The sequence below is a fragment of the Salvelinus alpinus genome, chromosome 8 (assembly GCF_045679555.1).
Source record: "Salvelinus alpinus chromosome 8, SLU_Salpinus.1, whole genome shotgun sequence".
Classification (NCBI taxonomy): domain Eukaryota; kingdom Metazoa; phylum Chordata; class Actinopteri; order Salmoniformes; family Salmonidae; genus Salvelinus; species Salvelinus alpinus.
The window spans coordinates 55,199,246-55,221,631 of NC_092093.1; the positions used below are offsets into that span (position 1 = coordinate 55,199,246).

General features: G+C 46.1%; 1 protein-coding gene across 1 annotated transcript in view; it reads right to left on the reverse strand.

Annotated features, from left to right (window-relative positions):
* Positions 1-7,377: 7,377 nt before the first annotated feature.
* LOC139583299 (collagen alpha-1(XV) chain-like) overlaps positions 7,378-22,386 on the reverse strand; it is a 111,530-nt gene continuing 96,521 nt past the window's right edge. Inside the window, exons 30-41 of the mRNA XM_071414208.1 lie at positions 20,218-20,245; positions 19,877-19,954; positions 19,692-19,717; positions 19,515-19,613; positions 18,543-18,678; positions 18,378-18,442; positions 17,918-18,049; positions 12,196-12,243; positions 11,962-11,991; positions 10,512-10,712; positions 10,294-10,409; positions 7,378-8,418 (exon numbers count right to left, since the gene is read on the reverse strand). Of these exons, the coding sequence (XP_071270309.1) occupies positions 8,217-8,418; positions 10,294-10,409; positions 10,512-10,712; positions 11,962-11,991; positions 12,196-12,243; positions 17,918-18,049; positions 18,378-18,442; positions 18,543-18,678; positions 19,515-19,613; positions 19,692-19,717; positions 19,877-19,954; positions 20,218-20,245 (1,161 nt within the window). The 3' untranslated portion in view covers positions 7,378-8,216. The remainder of the gene's footprint in view (positions 8,419-10,293; positions 10,410-10,511; positions 10,713-11,961; positions 11,992-12,195; positions 12,244-17,917; positions 18,050-18,377; positions 18,443-18,542; positions 18,679-19,514; positions 19,614-19,691; positions 19,718-19,876; positions 19,955-20,217; positions 20,246-22,386) is intronic.

Here is a 22,386-nt window from a genome sequence, read left to right on the forward strand (position 1 = left end):
TAACTGACCCTATGCAAAAATAAGACGGTTACATTATGGTTACGGTTATGGTTACATCTAAGCATCCAATTACCCACATTTTAGTCCAATCTCAATCTTAATTACAAATATCCATTATCATAACTGTACCTTAAAATCAACTACCAGCCTAAGTTACTAGTTCATAGCTAGCCCTACTCTGCCCTACTCTGCAATAAGTAACTTAGCTAGCTATAATTTCAAACACCTTTACGATAGCAAACAGGCTATCTGCAAATTGTGGTAATCTTTTGAGTAACGTTAATAGATTGATAATAACAATTGTTCGTTTTGAGTTCAAGTACGAAAATCAAACTGAGTTAATGGATTTCAAATTGCTGAATGTTACTCTGCTGAACACTGACAGCTGTAGCCTACTAGTTACCCCACATTAGAATGAATGTTAACTTGCTGAACACGGACAGCTGCAGCCTACTAGTTACCCCACATTAGAATGAATGTTAACTTGCTGAACACTGACAGCTGCAGCCTACTAGTTACCCCACATTAGAATGAATGTTAACTTGCTGAACACTGACAGCTGCAGCCTACTAGTTACCCCACATTAGAATGAATGTTAACTTGCTGAACACTGACAGCTGTAGTCTACTAGTTACCCCACATTAGAATGAATGTTAACTTGCTGAACACTGACAGCTGTAGCCTACTAGTTACCCCACATTAGAATTAATGTTAACTTGCTGAACACTGACAGCTGTAGCCTACTAGTTACCCCCACATTAGAATGAATGTTAACTTGCTGAACACTAACAGCTGCAGCCTACTAGTTGCCCCACATTAGAATTAATGTTAACTTGCTGAACACTGACAGCTGTAGTCTACTAGTTACCCCACATTAGAATGAATGTTAACTTGCTGAACACTGACAGCTGTAGTCTACTAGTTACCCCACATTAGAATGAATGTTAACTTGCTGAACACTGACAGCTGTAGCCTACTAGTTACCCCACATTAGAATGAATGTTAACTTGCTGAACACTGACAGCTGTAGTCTACTAGTTACCCCACATTAGAATGAATGTTACTCTGCTGAACACTGACAGCTGTAGTCTACTAGTTACCCCACATTAGAATGAATGTTACTCTGCTGAACACTGACAGCTGTAGTCTACTAGTTACCCCACATTAGAATGAATGTTAACTTGCTGAACACTGACAGCTGTAGCCTACTAGTTACCCCACATTAGAATGAATGTTACTCTGCTGAACACTGACAGCTGTAGTCTACTAGTTACCCCACATTAGAATGGATGTTAACTTGCTGAACACGGACAGCTGTAGCCTACTAGTTACCCCACATTAGAATGAATGTTAACTTGCTGAACACGGACAGCTGTAGTCTACTAGTTACCCCACATTAGAATGAATGTTACTCTGCTGAACACTGACAGCTGTAGTCTACTAGTTACCCCACATTAGAATGAATGTTACTCTGCTGAACACTGTTACCCCACATTAGAATGAATGTTACTCTGCTGAACACTGACAGCTGTAGCCTACTAGTTACCCCACATTAGAATGAATGTTACTCTGCTGAACACGGACAGCTGTAGTCTACTAGTTACCCCACATTAGAATGAATGTTAACTTGCTGAACACTGACAGCTGTAGTCTACTAGTTACCCCACATTAGAATGAATGTTACTCTGCTGAACACGGACAGCTGTAGTCTACTAGTTACCCCACATTAGAATGAATGTTAACTTGCTGAACACTGACAGCTGTAGCCTACTAGTTACCCCACATTAGAATGAATGTTAACTTGCTGAACACTGACAGCTGTAGTCTACTAGTTACCCCACATTAGAAGGAATGTTAACTTGCTGAACACTGACAGCTGTAGCCTACTAGTTACCCCACATTAGAATGAATGTTACTCTGCTGAACACGGACAGCTGTAGCCTACTAGTTACCCCACATTAGAATGAATGTTAACTTGCTGAACACGGACAGCTGTAGTCTACTAGTTACCCCACATTAGAATGAATGTTACTCTGCTGAACACTGACAGCTGTAGTCTACTAGTTACCCCACATTAGAATGAATGTTAACTTGCTGAACACGGACAGCTGTAGTCTACTAGTTACCCCACATTAGAATGAATGTTAACTTGCTGAACACGGACAGCTGTAGTCTACTAGTTACCCCACATTAGAATGAATGTTACTCTGCTGAACACGGACAGCTGTAGTCTACTAGTTACCCCACATTAGAATGAATGTTACTCTGCTGAACACTGACAGCTGTAGTCTACTAGTTACCCCACATTAGAATGAATGTTACTCTGCTGAACACTGACAGCTGTAGTCTACTAGTTACCCCACATTAGAATGAATGTTAACTTGCTGAACACTGACAGCTGTAGTCTACTAGTTACCCCACATTAGAATGAATGTTAACTTGCTGAACACTGACAGCTGTAGTCTACTAGTTACCCCACATTAGAATGAATGTTAACTTGCTGAACACTGACAGCTGCAGCCTACTAGTTACCCCACATTAGTTAAACATTGGTATACTGTAACTTGGTATACTGTAACTGTAACTTACGACACTGCACTGTATATGCGCGTATTACTAGCACAAAACCTTAAAACTTACTCCAAATATGATGCTTTCGCCAATCATGAAAAGAGCTTGTGGAGTTGTGAAAATATTCTCTCTTCTTCTTCTGTATGCTCTTCTTCTTCTTCTTCTTCTTCTTCTTCTGTATGCTCTTCTTCTTCTTCTGTATGCTCTTCTTCTTCTGTATGCTCTTCTTCTTCTTCTTCTTCTGTATGCTCTTCTTCTTCTGTATGCTCTTCTTCTTCTTCTGTATGCTCTTCTTCTTCTTCTGTATGCTCTTCTTCTTCTTCTTCTGTATGCTCTTCTTCTGTATGCTCTTCTTCTTCTGTATGCTCTTCTTCTTCTTCTTCTGTATGCTCTTCTTCTTCTTCTGTATGCTCTTCTTCTTCTTCTTCTTCTGTATGCTCTTCTTCTTCTTCTGTATGCTCTTCTTCTGCCAGTAGCGAATTACATTTTGAGGTGGTACCCGGGGTGGCCAATCAGATGTCAGGGGTGTCCAGTGCCACCCCAGACACCTCTCTGGCTCCGCCCCTGTTTGCAGGGTAAGGAAACCAATGTTTAATTTAGTAATTTTAGTAGTCTTTATACCAATCCAGACTTTTATTATAATATCACATTGCTACAGACTTTATTCTAATAGCAGATTACTATAGACTTTATGATAATACAGAATACTACAGACTTTTTGTGGTCCCGTGTGGCTCAGTTGGTAGAGCATGGCGCTTGCAACGCCAGGGTTGTGGGTTCATTCCCCACGGGGGGACCAGGATGAATATGTATGAACTTTCCAATTTGTAAGTCGCTCTGGATAAGAGCGTCTGCTAAATGACTTAAATGTAATGTAAATGTTTTTGTAAGCCGTGTTGGACTGGGGGCATGTGTTAACCAGAGCAGTGAGAAATATGTGCAGAACCACTAAAGTCCTTATGGCCTACTACACAGGAACTGCCTACAGAAAATAAAGTGCCCTCTACTTTGTGGGCAGCCATTAAATTAGCCGGAACTCAATGATTGAGTCACATTTAATTTGAAATGCCATTGTAACTGCTGGGAGCACGCTTTGGAACTGCTGCAGCCCCCACGTCTTGTACTCCATTATAATCACTGTTGTGTCAGGAAACTCTTCCCTCGCTTTTATTGTGGTATGACCCACTCACAAGACAAATGAAAACTTATTTGAAAGAAAGTGTAACACTGGCTGCGTTTACACACGCAGGCCAATTCTGTTCTTGTTTCCACTAACTGGTCTTTTGACCAATCAACATCAGATCTTTTAACATCCTCTAATTTTCATAGCTGATCTGAATGGTAAAAAGACCAACTGGTGGAAAAAAAATATCTGAATTGGGCTGACTCTGAAAACGCAGTCTTAGGCAACAGTAAGGCAGCAAAACAGTTCAAATTCGGCAATGTGGTTTACACATGTATGCCGAGCATCGTCGCTCTCCCTCACTGCGCCAGGGTGGAGATTACAGAATAAGTAGTCACGGCTATATTTAGAGGGAGAAAACTGCGCGTGAAGCCCAGTCATAACCCACATTACCCTTTAATGAGCATGGAGCGCCTGCCATAATCACATTCTCTCTGCTAATGCAAACAAAGCAGGCCCTTTCCGACTGTTTAGAAATGCTACAGTAAGGCATGCTACAGAAAGTTATGCTAGAGTAAGCTATGCTACAGTAAGGTATGCTGAAGTAAGGTATGCTAGAGAATGTATGCTACAGTAAGGTATGCTACGGTAAGTTATGCTGAAGTAAGGTATGCTAGAGAATGTATGCTAGAGTAAGGTATGCTACAGTAAGGTATGCTGAAGTAAGGTATGCTAGAGAATGTATGCTACAGTAAGGTATGCTACAGTAAGGTATGATGAAGTAAGGTATGCTAGAGAATGTATGCTACAGTAAGGTATGCTACAGTAAGGTATGCTAGAGAATGTATGCTACAGTAAGGTATGCTACAGTAAGGTATGCTAGAGAATGTATGCTACAGTAAGGTATGATGAAGTAAGGTATGCTACGGTAAGGTATGCTACAGTAAGGTATGCTACGGTAAGGTATGCTACAGTAAGGTATGCTACAGTAAGGTATGCTACAGTAAGGTATTATACGGTAAGGTATGCTACAGTAAGGTATGCTACGGTAAGGTATGGGTCACAGAGAAGTAGATCTACTGTAGAGAGAGTGGTTCGATTTATTTCTTTAAAAGTCCATCCATCCTTCCTCCCTTCCTTGAAGTAATCACTGATTAAATATTGGATAGGTGAATGCAAGGGCTGTCACCTGTCCAGTCATTTCTAATTACTGACTACTTCAAGGCAGTGGAGGCTGCTGATGGGAGGACGGCTCATAATAATGTCTAAAACGGAGCAGATGGAATGGCATCAAACACATGGAAACCATTCCGTTCTGATCAATACCAAGAGCCTGTCCTCCCCAATTAAGGAGAGGAGAAGGGAAGGATTCAAACAGGGCCTGTGTCTCTGTAAAGCCCCCTACTGGAGTAAGGGGGAATTGCTAAAGACCCCGTTGAGCCTCCACACCAGTACCAAATTGACTACCATCACTAATTGACTCAGAGGCCTATCGCCTCTGACCAGAGAACATTGGCCGTCATATTCTGTTAATTTCCCGATGACTCTATGTGTTCAATCACCACCGTTCGTCGACACCCATCAGGTGATCAACAGTACCCAGTGTCACGGGAATGCAAAGAATATCATCAAGGACCTCAGCCACGGCCATTTCACCCCGCTACCATCTAGAAGGTGTAGACAGTAGAGGTGCATAAAAACTGGGACCGAGAGACTGATAAACAGCCTGTATCTCTAGGCTATCAGACTGTTAAACAGTCATCACTAGCCGGCCTCCACCCAGTACCATGCTCTGAACCATGATGTTTTTCAGCGGCAGGGAATGGGAGACTAGTCAGGATCGAGGCAAAGATGAACGGAGCAAAGTACAGAGAGATTCTTGATGAAAACCTGCTCAACAGTGATGCGGACCTCAGACTGGGGCAAAGGCTCACCTTCCAACAGGACAATGACCCTAAGCACACAGCCAAGACAATGCAGGAGTGGCTTTGGGACAAGTCTCTGAATGTCCTTGAGTGGCACAGCCAGAGCCCGGAATTGAACCCGATCGAACATCTCTGGAGAGACCTGAAAATAGCTGTGCAGCAACGCTCCACATCCAACCTGACAGAGCTGGAGAGGATCTGCAGAGAAGAATGGGAGACACTCCCCAAATACAGGTGTGCCAAGCTTGTAGTGTCATACCCAAGAAGACTTGATGCTGTAATCGCTGCCTAAGCTGCTTCAACAAAGTACTGAGTAAAGGGTCTGAATACATATGGAAACGTAATAATTACATTATATTTATAAACGAGCAAAAATGTCAAAAAACTTGTGACGTCATTATGGGGTGTTGTGTGTAGATTGATGAGGGAAAAAACAATGTAATACATTTTAGAATAAGGCTGTAAAGTAACAACATTTGGAAAAAGTTAAGGGTTCTGAATATATATACACAAGCTCACAGAACGGGACCGCTCAGTGCTGAAATGCGTAAAAACCATCTGTCCTCACTACCGAGTTCCAAACTGCCTCTGGAAGCAATGTCAGCACAATAACTGCTTGTCGGGAGCTTCACAAAACCGTTTTCCATGGCCGAGCAGCTGCACACAAGCCTAAGGTCACCATGCGCAATGCCAAGCGTCGGCTGGAGTGGTGTAAAGCTCGCCGCCATTGTACTCTGGAGCAGTGGAAACGCGTTCTCTGGAGTGATTAATTACTCTTCACCATCTGGCAGTCCGACGGACGAATCTGGGTTTCGAGGATGCCAGGAGAACGCTACTTGCCCCAATGCATAGTGCCAACTGTAAAGTTTGGTGGAGGAGGAATAATGGTCTGGGGCTGTTTGTCATGGTTCGGGCAAGGCCCTTTAGTTCCAGTGAAGGGAAATATTTTAATGCTACAGCATACAGTTACATTCTAGAGGATTCTGTGATTCCAACTTTGTGGCAACAGTTAGGGGAAGACCCTTTCCTGTTTCAGCATGATAATGCCCCCATGCACAAAGCGAGGTCCATACAGAAATTGTTTGTTGAGGTCGGTGTGGAAGAACTTGGCTGGCCTGCACAGAGCCCTGACTTCAACCCCATGAAACACCTTTGGGATGAATTGGAACGCCGACTACGAGCCAGGCCTAATCACCCAACATCAGTACCTGACCTCACTAACGTTCTTGTGACTGAATGGAAGCAAGTCCCTGCAGCAATGTTCCAACATCTAGTGGAAAGCCTTCCCATTAGAGTGGAGACTGTTATAGCAGCAAAGGAGGGGGGGGGGGGGGGGGGGGTCAACTCCATATTAATGCCAATGATTTTGGAATGAGATGTTCGACGAACACCGAACAGGTGTCCACATACTTTTGCAATTGATATAGATTACAGTTGGATAACTGTTACAGTGCCATTTGGGTTGTTAATTGGCTTCGTTACGACAATTTCTATATATATATAAAAATAAATAAATGAAAAAGTGTACTTGTTTGACATTTTACTGCATTATTAGGAGCTAGTAACATAAGGATTTCGCTGAACCCGTTATAACATCTGCTAAACTGTGTACGCAACCAATAAAGTTTGATTTGATTTTGATCTACTACACACGGCTGATTGGTTGATGATCCGTATTGGTCTGTCCTGTCCTTTAACCACAGTACAGCCTCGACGTAACTGGGCCAGGCTTTCAAAACAGATATCAGACTCAGATTATTAAGAAAAGGAAAAACATTTTTAATCAATAAGCACCAATGATTGTATAAAATATACTCACTTATACTGATCAAATCTCTTATGAATTTCATAAGTTATAAAAAAAAATTGTGGTGAATTTCTATGTGATTGGTGGAATTTATGTTGAATGAAGTCATATCTAACTAGCTACCTATCAAATCAAAATCATAGCGCCATAAAAGGAATGCTGTACAACAAAATTACAAAAAACTAAAACAGTCCCTGACAAACAATCTATAAATTACATACTTAACCTTAATCATTTGATTCATTCACGTTATGTGTAGTTACGGTATAAATAAGACGTTGAATTGAAATTAAATAGTGAGAGAAATTGTTGCTCGAATGAGAAATCACTGTACGTAGAAACACATCTAATATAGTGCATCAGCATTTCTTTACTGATTTCTTTACTGAACACCTTTGTAGAATATGGGGGTTATGCATGTGAAATGTGCTATCGGCCCTGGTCTAATGGAACAAACATCTCTTAAAGAATGACCTAATAGGACAAACAATAAACATGGCCAATCACTGGAAGACGAAAGGTAACATCTTGACTCGGAGAAACATCTGTAGTGAGAAATAATCTTGAAAGTTGGCTTGAAAAACTCCGCAAAGCCATGATTTGGAGCTGGTATCGACAGACAGTATCCGCTGTCTCATCTCAAGTCAATCAACCAACCAATCAGAGGATGGGAGAGGAGGAATATGTTGATGACAATGATGAAATGTTCATAAAGGAATGTACATATATTTACACCTTTCCAGAGTGATAAAATGAAAGCAGATGGATGGGAGGAAGACGGAGCGGTCTGTTAAACATGCTCTCTGGTCTCGATGCAAAGGACAATGAACTGGTTGTTACAGCTTTGTGCTTGCTGTCCCAGGAGGAAGCCTGAAGCTAGATTGGACGACTGGCCCATGATGGACATGTTGTCAGACTGCCACGAATTGCAGGACCGGTCTACCAACAGGTTGCCAAACGTATTGGAGCCATGCCAGATGCTCTTCTTAGGCCTGCGGGAGAGATAGATACATATATAATGGGAGAGTGTATGGATACAGCATATACAGAGGCACATGTACACACACCCCCACACATTAAAGTCGTACTGGCATACATATCAGATGTTCACGCAAACACCAATAAGTAGTTTAAATCCCCTACCATGGAAAAAATCTCTAAAAAACACACTTGAACTAATGTAGCCCCAAACTGAGCAGAGATACCCACCGATGTATGGATCGTTTTAATTCAATCTGTTCTCTTCTACCTTTCCTGGCTGGAAAAGTACCATGAAGTTCAAGTTTTATTTGTCACATGCACAAGTACAAGGCTTTAGAGTGTTGGGCCAGTAATGAAAGGTCGCTGGTTTGAATATCCAAGCCGACAATGTGAGCAAGGCACTTAACCCTAATTTACTCCAGGGTATCGCAGGATGGCTGACCCTGTAAAACAAGACATTTCAGTGCACCTATCCGGTGTGTGACAACAAACATTATTTTTGCAAGCGCTACCCAACAGTACAGTTATCAATATCAAAATAGTATAACTAATTAAAAAAAATATATAAAAACAAAACAGGAACCTATATACAGGGTCAGTGCAGTACCAAAATCTACAATGCGCAGGGATCTGAATTTAGAAAACTGAATTAGAAAACTGAATTTGAATGGATGTGATAAATTGAATATATCAAACTTTCAACTTGAACGTCAACTTGAAATTATAATTTGTAAACTTGATACACAGACTATGAATGCAGATTGAAACTGAATATATACATTTTGAATTTAAAATATTAAATTACATTTAAATGGTATTTGAAAACGGAATGCAATATTAATTCATTCAAATCATGAAATTCAAGTTCTATTTATGAATTCAATGATTCAATTTGTGCAGTACAAATTCAAAGATATCGAATTAAAACGCAGTATCTTAATACAAATGTAAAAAATATTGAATTAAAATACAGTTTCCGTTGGCACTGAAATCTCTTCATACAGATGCGACCTCAACATAACAGATGACATCAATAGCCATATCCCTTTTTTGTGCCCAGGCTATATCTATTCATACACGTTCTCAAATAGACCTCGCCACAAAGTAGGAAAGCGTCTGTTTGAAAAACATCTATAAAAAAGCCACTTTGGAGCCACAATTGCCAGCCTCGAGTCTCTGGTTTGTTGGGGCTGATAAATTCAACGCGGCGGTATAGAAATAGAAGCAATAGAACGAGGGTGGACACAGCTGGCTCGCATGCGCCCGGGCCGAAACACACAGCGGTACAACCCTCAGGATTGCGGGTTGTGCTATCCTGCACTTTGTGGAAACAGCCATGTGTGTTCCCTCCATCCCTCATGCCCACGATCTTCCAAACCCACGTGTCAATTGGTGAAGCAGCTTTTGGGTCAGGCGGGAAGATGAGGGGTGGATGAGGATGTTTACCTAGTCTTTACTAATCAGACAGAGATATAAGATGTTTACCTAGTCTTTACTAATCAGACAGAGATATAAGATGTTTACCTAGTCTTTACTATTCAGACAGAGATATAAGATGTTTACCTAGTCTTTACTAATCAGACAGAGATATAAGATGTTTACCTAGTCTTTACTAATCAGACAGAGATATAAGATGTTTACCTAGTCTTTACTATTCAGACAGAGATATAAGATGTTTACCTAGTCTTTACTATTCAGACAGAGATATAAGATGTTTACCTAGTCTTTACTATTCAGACAGAGATATAGTATGAGGTCAGCCTAGCCTTCACCACTCAGACCCCACACACACACACACACACACACACACACACACACACACACACACACACACACACACACACACACACACACACACACACACACACACACACACACACACACACCAGAAGGGGTCTGCCATTACGTCCCGTCCGTCGAAGGAGTAGATTGGGATGTTAGATGGGAATTTGCCTCCACCCCCAGTGAAGATGGACTTGTAGTTACTGAACAAAATGTCCCCCTGTGGATACAGAACGAGTTGAGTTGACTGACACTTCATTTTGTTTCAACGCGGCGGTATACACTGATCTTAGATGACGTTAGATGAGAGAGGTTGGCTTACCCTGAGGTTGGTTATGGGGTAGCTCTGTCTGAACCTCTGGGAGACCAGGTCTTTATTAATCGTCTGGATGTTTGAGGATACGAAGCCTCGGTAGCTGGCAGGCAGACCCATGGCCATGGCCTGTTCATAGCACCGCTTGTCTGTCATGTCGTCGCCACCAAAGTTCCCTGTGTAGGGTTGGTTCAGGGCCACCAGGTTGAGCTGAGGAAGAGACCGAGGATTAGAGATCCTCCATTTGGTGTGTATTCTAAACCGTCACCTCATTCAGAGTGATCCTTCCACTACTCCAGGTGGTCAAGGTAACCAAACAAAACGTCATGACTGACATGTGGCGGCAGGTAGCCTAGCGATTAAATTAAATTTTTATGCTTGATCTGAAAATGTGGTCGGAGGCGTCGTATGGATGGTGTGACGCAATTGAGGGGCCTTTGGAGGCATGCAGGGGCCAAATTGAGGGGCCTTTGGAGGCATGCAGGGGCCAAATTGAGACCGCATCGCCGTGCGCCTCTCAAATGTTGTAACAATGCTGAGGGCTCCGCATTGACATGATTGGTTGACGGTAGGTGACAGCGGGAGGTCCTGTATTAACACGAACTCACTTCCTTGACAACTTCCTTCACAACAGCTCTGCTCTGCTCCACGAAGCACAAGAAGTATGAATGTCCTGCACGGCCAATGTAGACATCGGATTGACCATGCAGCGCCCTTTAAGAGCGTTGGGCCAGTAACCGAACGGTCGCTGGTTCGAATTCCTGAGCAGACTAGGTGAAAAACCTCCTGACGTGCCCTTGAGCAAGGCACTTCTCCCTAATTGCTCTGAATAACAACGTCTGCCAAATGACTAAAATGTTTTTTTTAAAATCATGTGCACGTTCACAAACACACACTGCAGTAAAACATGTTAAATCATCAACAGTATCATTCTCATCTCTCCAAGGTGTTGGTCTTGGTACAGAATGGACTGTCTGCTACTGTGAAATGGGAATCTAAGTCTCTAAAACTCGAACCTGGGCTGTCCTTCAACGACAGCACACAGATAGTAATTTAATCTAAAAGTAGAATACTCAAACCACTGCTAAATCACATTTTGACTCCAGTTCATTTTGTGGCCAGACTTGAGCCAAACCAATGACTTGTTTTCACGAACAATAACAAAGGTTCAACTTTTTCCGCTCTGTTTTTCTCCTTTTTGTATCTAGAAGTTTTCTAACTACTAACTAGAAAGCAGAAAGTTTAAATAATGTATTTTGATTGACTGTTTCTTTGCTCCAGTGCAAAGTTTCATAAAACAACCGGGTGAAACAAAAGTTAAAAGATGTGAGTAAGAATACAGAAGTGTAAATAAAGACTGTTTTAAAAAAAATTATCGTTCCTCTATGAAATAACAACAGCTAACTTTGCACAGGTGCAAACGCTTAGCCAATCTTGTCTTTTTTGTCAACAAACTTACACCATATCTTCTGGCGGTGCCTGGCTGAGCCTAAGGGGGAAAACGTGTATTACTAACTGGATTACAAACATAAAAAGCAGCAATCACACATCATATTCTGCTATAAGCATCCCTTATATGGAGGTCTACAATTCACTTTCACGTAAACAATCCATTGATGACAGTGGGAGACATGAGCAGAAAATGAATGCAGTTGAACATGTCCCATCCTCATCTCAACTCTACTGTCCTTACCTTGTCAGGAAGAGGGATATTGACTGGGCGGTAGATCAAGTTACCAAGCTGTGGAGACAGAGACACAGGAAAACACCAAACATATCAGATATATTCACGGCTCACAGAGACACTATTGACACATGGAGGACACGGACCAGAGGCACATGGAGGACACGGACCAGAGACACATGGAGGAGAGGGACCAGAGACACATGGAGGACACGGACCAGAGACACATGGAGGACACGGACCAGAGACACATGGAGGACAGGAACCAGAGACACATGGAGGACACGGACCAGAGACACATGGAAGACACGGACCAGAGAGACATGGAGGACAGGGACCAGAGACACATAGAGGACAGGGACCAGAGACACATGGAGGACAGGGACCAGAGAGACATGGAGGACAGGGACCAGAGAGACATGGAGGACAGGGACCAGAGACACATGGAGGACAGGGACCAGAGACACATGGAGGACAGGGACCAGAGACACATGGAGGACAGGGACCAGAGAGACATGGAGGACAGGGACCAGAGACACATAGAGGACAGGGACCAGAGACACATGGAGGACAGGGACCAGAGAGACATGGAGGACAGGGACCAGAGAGACATGGAGGACAGGGACCAGAGACACATGGAGGACAGGGACCAGAGACACATGGAGGACAGGGACCAGAGACACATGGAGGACACGGACCAGAGACACATGGAGGACAGGGACCAGAGACACATGGAGGAGAGGGACCAGAGACACATGGAGGACAGGGACCAGAGACACATGGAGGACACGGACCAGAGACACATGGAGGACAGGGACCAGAGACACATGGAGGAGAGGGACCAGAGACACATGGAGGACACGGACCAGAGACACATGGAGGACAGGGACCAGAGAGACATGGAGGACACAGACCAGAGACACATGGAGGACACGGACCAGAGACACATGGAGGACACAGACCAGCGACACATGGAGGACAGGGACCAGAGACACATGGAGGACAGGGACCAGAGACACATGGAGGACACAGACCAGAGACACATGGAGGACAGGGACCAGAGACACATGGAGGACAGGGACCAGAGAGACATGGAGGACAGGGACCGGAGACACATGGAGGACAGGGACCAGAGACACATGGAGGACAGGGACCAGAGAGACATGGAGGACAGGGACCAGAGACACATGGAGGACAGGGACCAGAAACACATGGAGGACAGGGACCAGAGAGACATGGAGGACAGGGACCAGAGACACATAGAGGACAGGGACCAGAGACACATGGAGGACAGGGACCAGAGAGACATGGAGGACAGGGACCAGAGAGACATGGAGGACAGGGACCAGAGACACATGGAGGACAGGGACCAGAGACACATGGAGGACAGGGACCAGAGACACATGGAGGACAGGGACCAGAGACACATGGAGGACACGGACCAGAGACACATGGAGGACACAGACCAGAGACACATGGAGGACAGGGACCAGAGACACATGGAGGACAGGGACCAGAGAGACATGGAGGACAGGGACCAGAGACACATGGAGGACAGGGACCAGAGACACATGGAGGACAGGGACCAGAGACACATGGAGGACAGGGACCAGAGACACATGGAGGACAGGGACCAGAGACACATGGAGGACAGGGACCAGAGACACATGGAGGACAGGGACCAGAGAGACATGGAGGACAGGGACCAGAGAGACATGGAGGACACGGACCAGAGACACATGGAGGACAGGGACCAGAGACACATGGAGGACAGGGACCAGAGAGACATGGAGGACAGGGACCAGAGACACATAGAGGACAGGGACCAGAGACACATGGAGGACAGGGACCAGAGAGACATGGAGGACAGGGACCAGAGAGACATGGAGGACAGGGACCAGAGACACATGGAGGACAGGGACCAGAGACACATGGAGGACAGGGACCAGAGACACATGGAGGACACGGACCAGAGACACATGGAGGACAGGGACCAGAGACACATGGAGGAGAGGGACCAGAGACACATGGAGGACAGGGACCAGAGACACATGGAGGACACGGACCAGAGACAGATGGAGGACAGGGACCAGAGACACATGGAGGAGAGGGACCAGAGACACATGGAGGACACGGACCAGAGACACATGGAGGACAGGGACCAGAGAGACATGGAGGACACAGACCAGAGACACATGGAGGACACGGACCAGAGACACATGGAGGACACAGACCAGCGACACATGGAGGACAGGGACCAGAGACACATGGAGGACAGGGACCAGAGACACATGGAGGACACAGACCAGAGACACATGGAGGACACGGACCAGAGACACATGGAGGACACGGACCAGAGACACATGGAGGAGAGGGACCAGAGACACATGGAGGACAGGGACCAGAGACACATGGAGGACAGGGACCAGAGACACATGGAGGACAGGGACCAGAGACACATGGAGGACACGGACCAGAGACACATGGAGGAGAGGGACCAGAGACACATGGAGGACACGGACCAGAGACACATGGAGGACAGGGACCAGAGACACATGGAGGAGAGGGACCAGAGACACATGGAGGACACGGACCAGAGACACATGGAGGACAGGGACCAGAGACACATGGAGGACGGGGACCAGAGAGACATGGAGGACAGGGACCAGAGACACATGGAGGACAGGGACCAGAGAGACATGGAGGACAGGGACCAGAGACACATGGAGGACAGGGACCAGAGACACATGGAGGACACAGACCAGAGACACATGGAGGACAGGGACCAGAGACACATGGAGGACACGGACCAGAGACACATGGAGGAGAGGGACCAGAGAGACATGGAGGAGAGGGACCAGAGAGACATGGAGGAGAGGGACCAGAGAGACATGGAGGACAGGGACCAGAGACACATGGAGGACACAGACCAGAGACACATGGAGGACACAGACCAGCGACACATGGAGGACAGGGACCAGAGAGACATGGAGGACAGGGACCGGAGACACATGGAGGACAGGGACCAGAGACACATGGAGGACAGGGACCAGAGAGACATGGAGGACAGGGACCAGAGACACATGGAGGACAGGGACCAGAGAGACATGGAGGACAGGGACCAGAGACACATAGAGGACAGGGACCAGAGACACATGGAGGACAGGGACCAGAGAGACATGGAGGACAGGGACCAGAGAGACATGGAGGACAGGGACCAGAGACACATGGAGGACAGGGACCAGAGACACATGGAGGACAGGGACCAGAGACACATGGAGGACAGGGACCAGAGACACATGGAGGACACGGACCAGAGACACATGGAGGACACAGACCAGAGACACATGGAGGACAGGGACCAGAGACACATGGAGGACAGGGACCAGAGAGACATGGAGGACAGGGACCAGAGACACATGGAGGACAGGGACCAGAGACACATGGAGGACAGGGACCAGAGACACATGGAGGACAGGGACCAGAGACACATGGAGGACAGGGACCAGAGAGACATGGAGGACAGGGACCAGAGAGACATGGAGGACAGGGACCAGAGACACATAGAGGACAGGGACCAGAGACACATGGAGGACAGGGACCAGAGAGACATGGAGGACAGGGACCAGAGAGACATGGAGGACACGGACCAGAGACACATGGAGGACAGGGACCAGAGACACATGGAGGACACAGACCAGAGACACATGGAGGACACGGACCAGAGACACATGGAGGACACGGACCAGAGACACATGGAGGAGAGGGACCAGAGACACATGGAGGACAGGGACCAGAGACACATGGAGGACACGGACCAGAGACACATGGAGGAGAGGGACCAGAGACACATGGAGGACACGGACCAGAGACACATGGAGGACAGGGACCAGAGACACATGGAGGAGAGGGACCAGAGACACATGGAGGACACGGACCAGAGACACATGGAGGACAGGGACCAGAGACACATGGAGGACAGGGACCAGAGAGACATGGAGGACAGGGACCAGAGACACATGGAGGACAGGGACCAGAGAGACATGGAGGACAGGGACCAGAGACACATGGAGGACAGGGACCAGAGACACATGGAGGACACAGACCAGAGACACATGGAGGACAGGGACCAGAGACACATGGAGGACACGGACCAGAGACACATGGAAGACACGGACCAGAGACACATGGTGGAGAGGGACCAGAGAGACATGGAGGAGAGGGACCAGAGAGACATGGAGGACAGGGACCAGAGACACATGGAGGACACAGACCAGAGACACATGGAGGACACAGACCAGCGACACATGGAGGACAGGGACCAGAGACACATGGAGGACAGGGACCAGAGACACATGGAGGACAGGGACCAGAGACAGATGGAGGAGAGGGACCAGAGACACATGGAGGACAGGGACCAGAGACACATGGAGGACAGGGACCAGAGACACATGGAGGACAGGGACCAGAAACACATGGAGGACAGGGACCAGAGACACATGGAGGACAGGGACCAGAGACACATGGAGGACAGGGACCAGAGACATATGGAGGAGAGGGACCAGAGACACATGGAGGAGAGGGACCAGAGACACATGGAGGAGAGGGACCAGAGACACATGGAGGAGAGGGACCAGAGACACATGAAGGACTGGGACCAGAGACACATGGAGGACAGGGTCCAGAGACAGATGGAGGACAGTGACCAGAGACACATGGAGGACAGGGACCAGAGAGACATGGAGGACAGGGACCAGAGACACATGGAGGACACAGACCAGCGACACATGGAGGACAGGGACCAGAGACACATGGAGGACAGGGACCAGAGACACATGGAGGACAGGGACCAGAGACACATGGAGGACAGGGACCAGAGAGACATGGAGGAGAGGGACCAGAGACACATGGAGGACAGGGACCAGAAACACATGGAGGACAGGGACCAGAAACACATGGAGGACAGGGACCAGAGACACATGGAGGACAGGGACCAGAGACACATGGAGGACAGGGACCAGAGACACATGGAGGACAGGGATCAGAGAGACATGGAGGAGAGGGACCAGAGACACATGGAGGACAGGGACCAGAAACACATGGAGGACAGGGACCAGAAACACATGGAGGACAGGGACCAGAGACACATGGAGGACAGGGACCAGAGACACATGGAGGAGAGGGACCAGAGACACATGGAGGAGAGGGACCAGAGACACATGGAGGAGAGGGACCAGAGACACATGGAGGACAGGGACCAGAGACACATGGAAGACACGGACCAGAGACACATGGAGGACAGGGACCAGAGACACATGGAGGACAGGGACCAGAGACACATGGAGGAGAGGGACCAGAGACACATGGAGGACAGGGACCAGAGACAGATGGAGGACAGGGACCAGAGACACATGGAGGAGAGGGACCAGAGACACATGGAGGACAGGGACCAGAAACACATGGAGGAGAGGGACCAGAGACACATGGAGGAGAGGGACCAGAGACACATGGAGGAGAGGAACCAGAGACACATGGAGGACAGGGACCAGAGACACACGGAGGACAGGGACCAGAGACAGATGGAGGAGAGGGACCAGAGACACATGGAGGACAGGGACCAGAGACACATGGAGGACAGGGACCAGAGACACATGGAGGAGAGGGACCAGAGACACATGGAGGACAGGGACCAGAGACACATGGAGGACATGAACCAGAGATGCTACTGTACCAGGACCTCCTTCCATCCCTCTTGTACCCGGATGTAGAGTTTGCCTGTCCCCGTGGTGATGAAGCTCAGGGTCCCCTCTCTGCTGTTCATCGTCCTTTGCATCATGACCTCACTGGAAGGAAACGTCTCCATCTAAAGGAAAAACACAGGAGAGAAGCACCTTTTGAGACTGGAAGGAAATATCTGACTGTTTATAACATTGTAATTGTTGGGGAGACACTGACCAGAGTGATTGAGGAGAGGTTACAGTTATTCTATCTCTAGACACTGGTCAGGGCAATTGAGGAGGACGGACATTTTATCTGTAGTGTGTCTGGGGTTATTTGATGATGGACGTGTGATTACGTAACAAGGATGACATGATGTTACAGGATTGACATTTGATGGCATGACGGGATGACATTATGATGTGATGGGGACGGATAAGTGATGGAATAACGGAGGGGACAGACTGACTCACCATGGCAGAGGCCCCAGGAGGTCCAGCCGGGCCTTGAGGTCCAGGGATGGTCACAGCTGGAATTACTAAAATGGGAGATAAACAACGGTAACATTTTATTATGCGAAGCTAGTCAGCATATTTCACTATACAGCAAATTTCACGAAGGGTGGCCACACATCTTACCTGGAGAGGGTGCTCCGGGGTGTCCGGGAGGCCCTTGGGGGCCTTGAGGGCCAGGTCTCCCATACCCCGGAGTACCTGGAGACCCGGGAACGCCTGGATGGCCAGGGGGCCCCATAACAGTTTCTCCTTGAGGGCCCTGAAACAGACCCAGTGCTTTAACAGATATTCATCTCTTGTCATTTTACCTTGAATGAATATTCATAGAACATGATGACTTATTGAATCCCGTGACTCTGTGAGGTTGTTTAAACCCCGTGACTCTGTGAGGTTATTTAAACCCCGTGACTCTGTGAGGTTATTTAAACCCCGTGACTCTGTGAGGTTATTTAAACCCCGTGACTCTGTGAGGTTATTTAAACCCCGTGACTCTGTGAGGTTATTTAAACCCCGTGACTCTGTGAGGTTATTTAAACCCCGTGACTCTGTGAGGTTATTTAAACCCCGTGACTCTGTGAGGTTATTTAAACCCCGTGACTCTGTGAGGTTATTTAAACCCCGTGACTCTGTGAGGTTATTTAAACCCCGTGACTCTGTGAGGTTATTTAAACCCCGTGACTCTGTGAGGTTATTTAAATGCAGCCAGTAGAACAAAATCCTCTTTTGTTGCATGCAGCATCTGAATTTGAAAGAATTTGAAAATAATTGTATTCCCTTTAATGTAAATCCAGCATTTTGCCACTGCGGCCAAATTCAAAATCCTCACAACAAAAACAACCAAAAACGGCTAATTTCAGACATAAATCATCTCGTGCAGCAATTAAGCTCAACTGAAACTCATTCTTTAGCTATCTAGCACACCATCAAAAGAGGTCCTAGACCGTAATAACGCCCTCAAATTAAGATGACACCGATGATGTACTTTCTCATGTGTCTACGCTGCATGCTGCTCTTCTCAGTAAGTGTAATTGGTCAAAGCTGTGGTGGGTGGGCGTGGCTTTGGGAGAGGGTGGTCTCCATGGAAACGAGACTCACCACCATTCCAGATGTCCCACGCATACCAGGTGGGCCCGGTAACCCGGCCTCCCCCTTCTCCCCCTTCTCCCCCGTGAAGCCCTTCTCCCCTTTATTCCCCTGTGGACAGACAGACACACAAACTATGAGAGGTAAGCACACACACACACACACGTGCACACAAACAACTCAACTTACCATAGTTCCTTTGGGAAGCATTGTGACTGTGGAAAAAACATCCATTGATTATTAAAGATAATAACATGTCTACATGAATAATGACACAGGCATTATGACACATTAGAATATATGTATTGTTTATATCAAAAGTAGAACTGAAATAATACTGTTAGGTAAACAGTGATCCATCCAATGTGACTCACGTGGTGGAGCAGGCATCCCAGGGAAGCCCCTCTCCCCCTTGACCCCTTTGGTCCCAGATGAAAGACAGTCCGGCCCCCCTACAGGTCAGATAAGGAACAACAGTTGAGCATTAGGCTGTAGGGGCATTAAAGAGAAGACGACACAACAGAGTAATGACAGACAATGTTGGAACGTATGCTGTGTGTGTTTCTATTTAATATGTTGTATTGGATGCAGCAGGTCTCAGAAGACTTGTGTTGTGTGTGTGTAATAATATAGCACATATCATAAGTTACCATTGATGCTTTCCTTGTCAACAAACAAATAACAGGTCGTGTGATGTCATGTCCTTCTTACTCACCATTTGTTGAATTCTCAGAACCATTTATCTGCAAAAGTGAAACAAATATGTTTAAAAGACATGAGAAATATTGGACTTTCCTGAAGAGAAACAAGAACAGGGCATATGAAAGGAACAGTCAAGTGACCGTATGGAAACTTCCCATCATGCATTTCAGACAAACTAAAACAAGATGGCTATTATATGTATATAATATCTGATATTATATATTGTGATGATACATCCACAGACTCAGAGGTCACATCAGGATGTATCTTTAAATCTATCTGTAACAAAATGGAGGATTAGAAGGATGAAACGATGCAGTAACCACCACCACCGTGGAAGAAAGGTGGTTTTTTTTCAAGATGGCCCCCATGAAAGACAGGAAACACCAATCACATTTGTCTCATATCACTTCTGAAATACCTTACATAGTAAGTACATTCTTTAGGTTATGTTGTATTTGAGAACACAATTAACCTGGTATTTACAAAACAATGACATGGTTATACAATCTGAATGGAATTATTGGAAATTACAATGTCTTAAACTGACTTCATATAGAAACTGTTAACACGAATTGCTTTTGACACTAGTAAATCTACTCTCAGGAAGTCAAAATAAAATATTATATAATTTGAATGAATGTTTAATATTCAATCTTGGGGACCATCGTGAATTGTGTTAGTGTCTTCCCCATGGAAGACCAACCAACCAATGGAAGAGCAACCCCCCTCACCACATGACCACCGTGTCCATATGACATGCAGCATGCTGGGAGAGATCCTCTATTCACACCTGGAGTAGGTTAGGGACGATGGATGCAACATGCACATTTCCCTTTTATGATGAAGAAGTGAGGAATACATCACAGAGTGAACGAGTGACTGTGTGTGTGAGAGAGAGAGTGAGAGAGAGAGAGAGAGAGTGAGAGAGTGAGAGAGAGAGAGTGTGAGAGAGAGAGAGAGAGAGAGAGAGAGAGAGAGAGAGAGAGAGTGTGAGAGAGAGAGAGTGAGAGAGAGAGAGAGAGAGAGAGAGAGAGAGAGAGAGAGAGAGAGAGAGAGAGTGAGAGAGTGAGAGAGAGAGAGAGAGAGAGAGTGAGAGAGTGAGAGAGTGAGAGAGAGAGAGTGTGAGAGAGAGAGAGTGTGAGAGAGAGAGAGTGAGAGAGAGAGAGAGAGAGAGAGAGAGAGAGAGAGAGAGAGAGAGAGTGTGAGAGAGAGAGAGTGAGAGAGAGAGAGACAGAGAGAGAGAGAGGTCATGATCAGATGAGCTCCTGCATTTTTCAGCATTTTCTTTAAAAAATATAGATTTAGAGTTAGTTAAACTTGGATTTTTTGTCAGGAACACATACAGGATGCTACCCTCTACAACATAACCCTAAATTCAAATCAAAACTCAAAACCTACAACCTGATTTTGGACGGAATTACGGAATCACCTGAAAGATTCACAACTACCAAGGATTATTACACAGCAAATTCTCTGGAAAACAACAGTAACCTGAAAACACCACCCAACCTGGAACTGAGTGAGTAATGTTTAGTCTGAAACTATATTCTATTGCCAAAAGCCAAGAAGAAAAATACATGACATTACTTTATAAGCATTGAATGAAACATAATTGCCAAGCTTGATACAGCTTCAACTAGCACTGACGTGTCAAGTGAGAGGTGTCAAAGACCATTAGCCCAACAATGGCAGGAGAGTCGAATAGTCTACCCCAACCAAATGGAGAGGCCTTAGAAGCTCCCTCCTGCTGTTCAGAGGTAATTAAAATACAGTACCCTGGGAGTGTAAAGAATGACAAGGCAAGAAAAGAGCACAAAATGAAGCTCCTTATGGAAAATCAAGAGACACTTTTTGCTGACTATTACAAAAATGGGAACATCAGCAACCTTATCTTCCACACAAACCATCCCCTGGCATGGCACAGTGCTATATTAGCACACTACCCCTCTGTTAAGAGAGGGGGGGTTAACGAGGGGTGGAAACTCAGGATACTTGACAACGAGGACTCTGAGTCAGCTAACATAAATCTATATAAGTCTGGAACAGTATTGGTACAGGGCAACCCCAAACAGTTTCAGCTGGACTTTCACCTAATCAAAGAATTAGCCCAGCAGGAGAAGCTCTCCCTTGATAAAGATACCCCCACCCCAAGCGGGTCAGACCAAAACTCTTCATCATA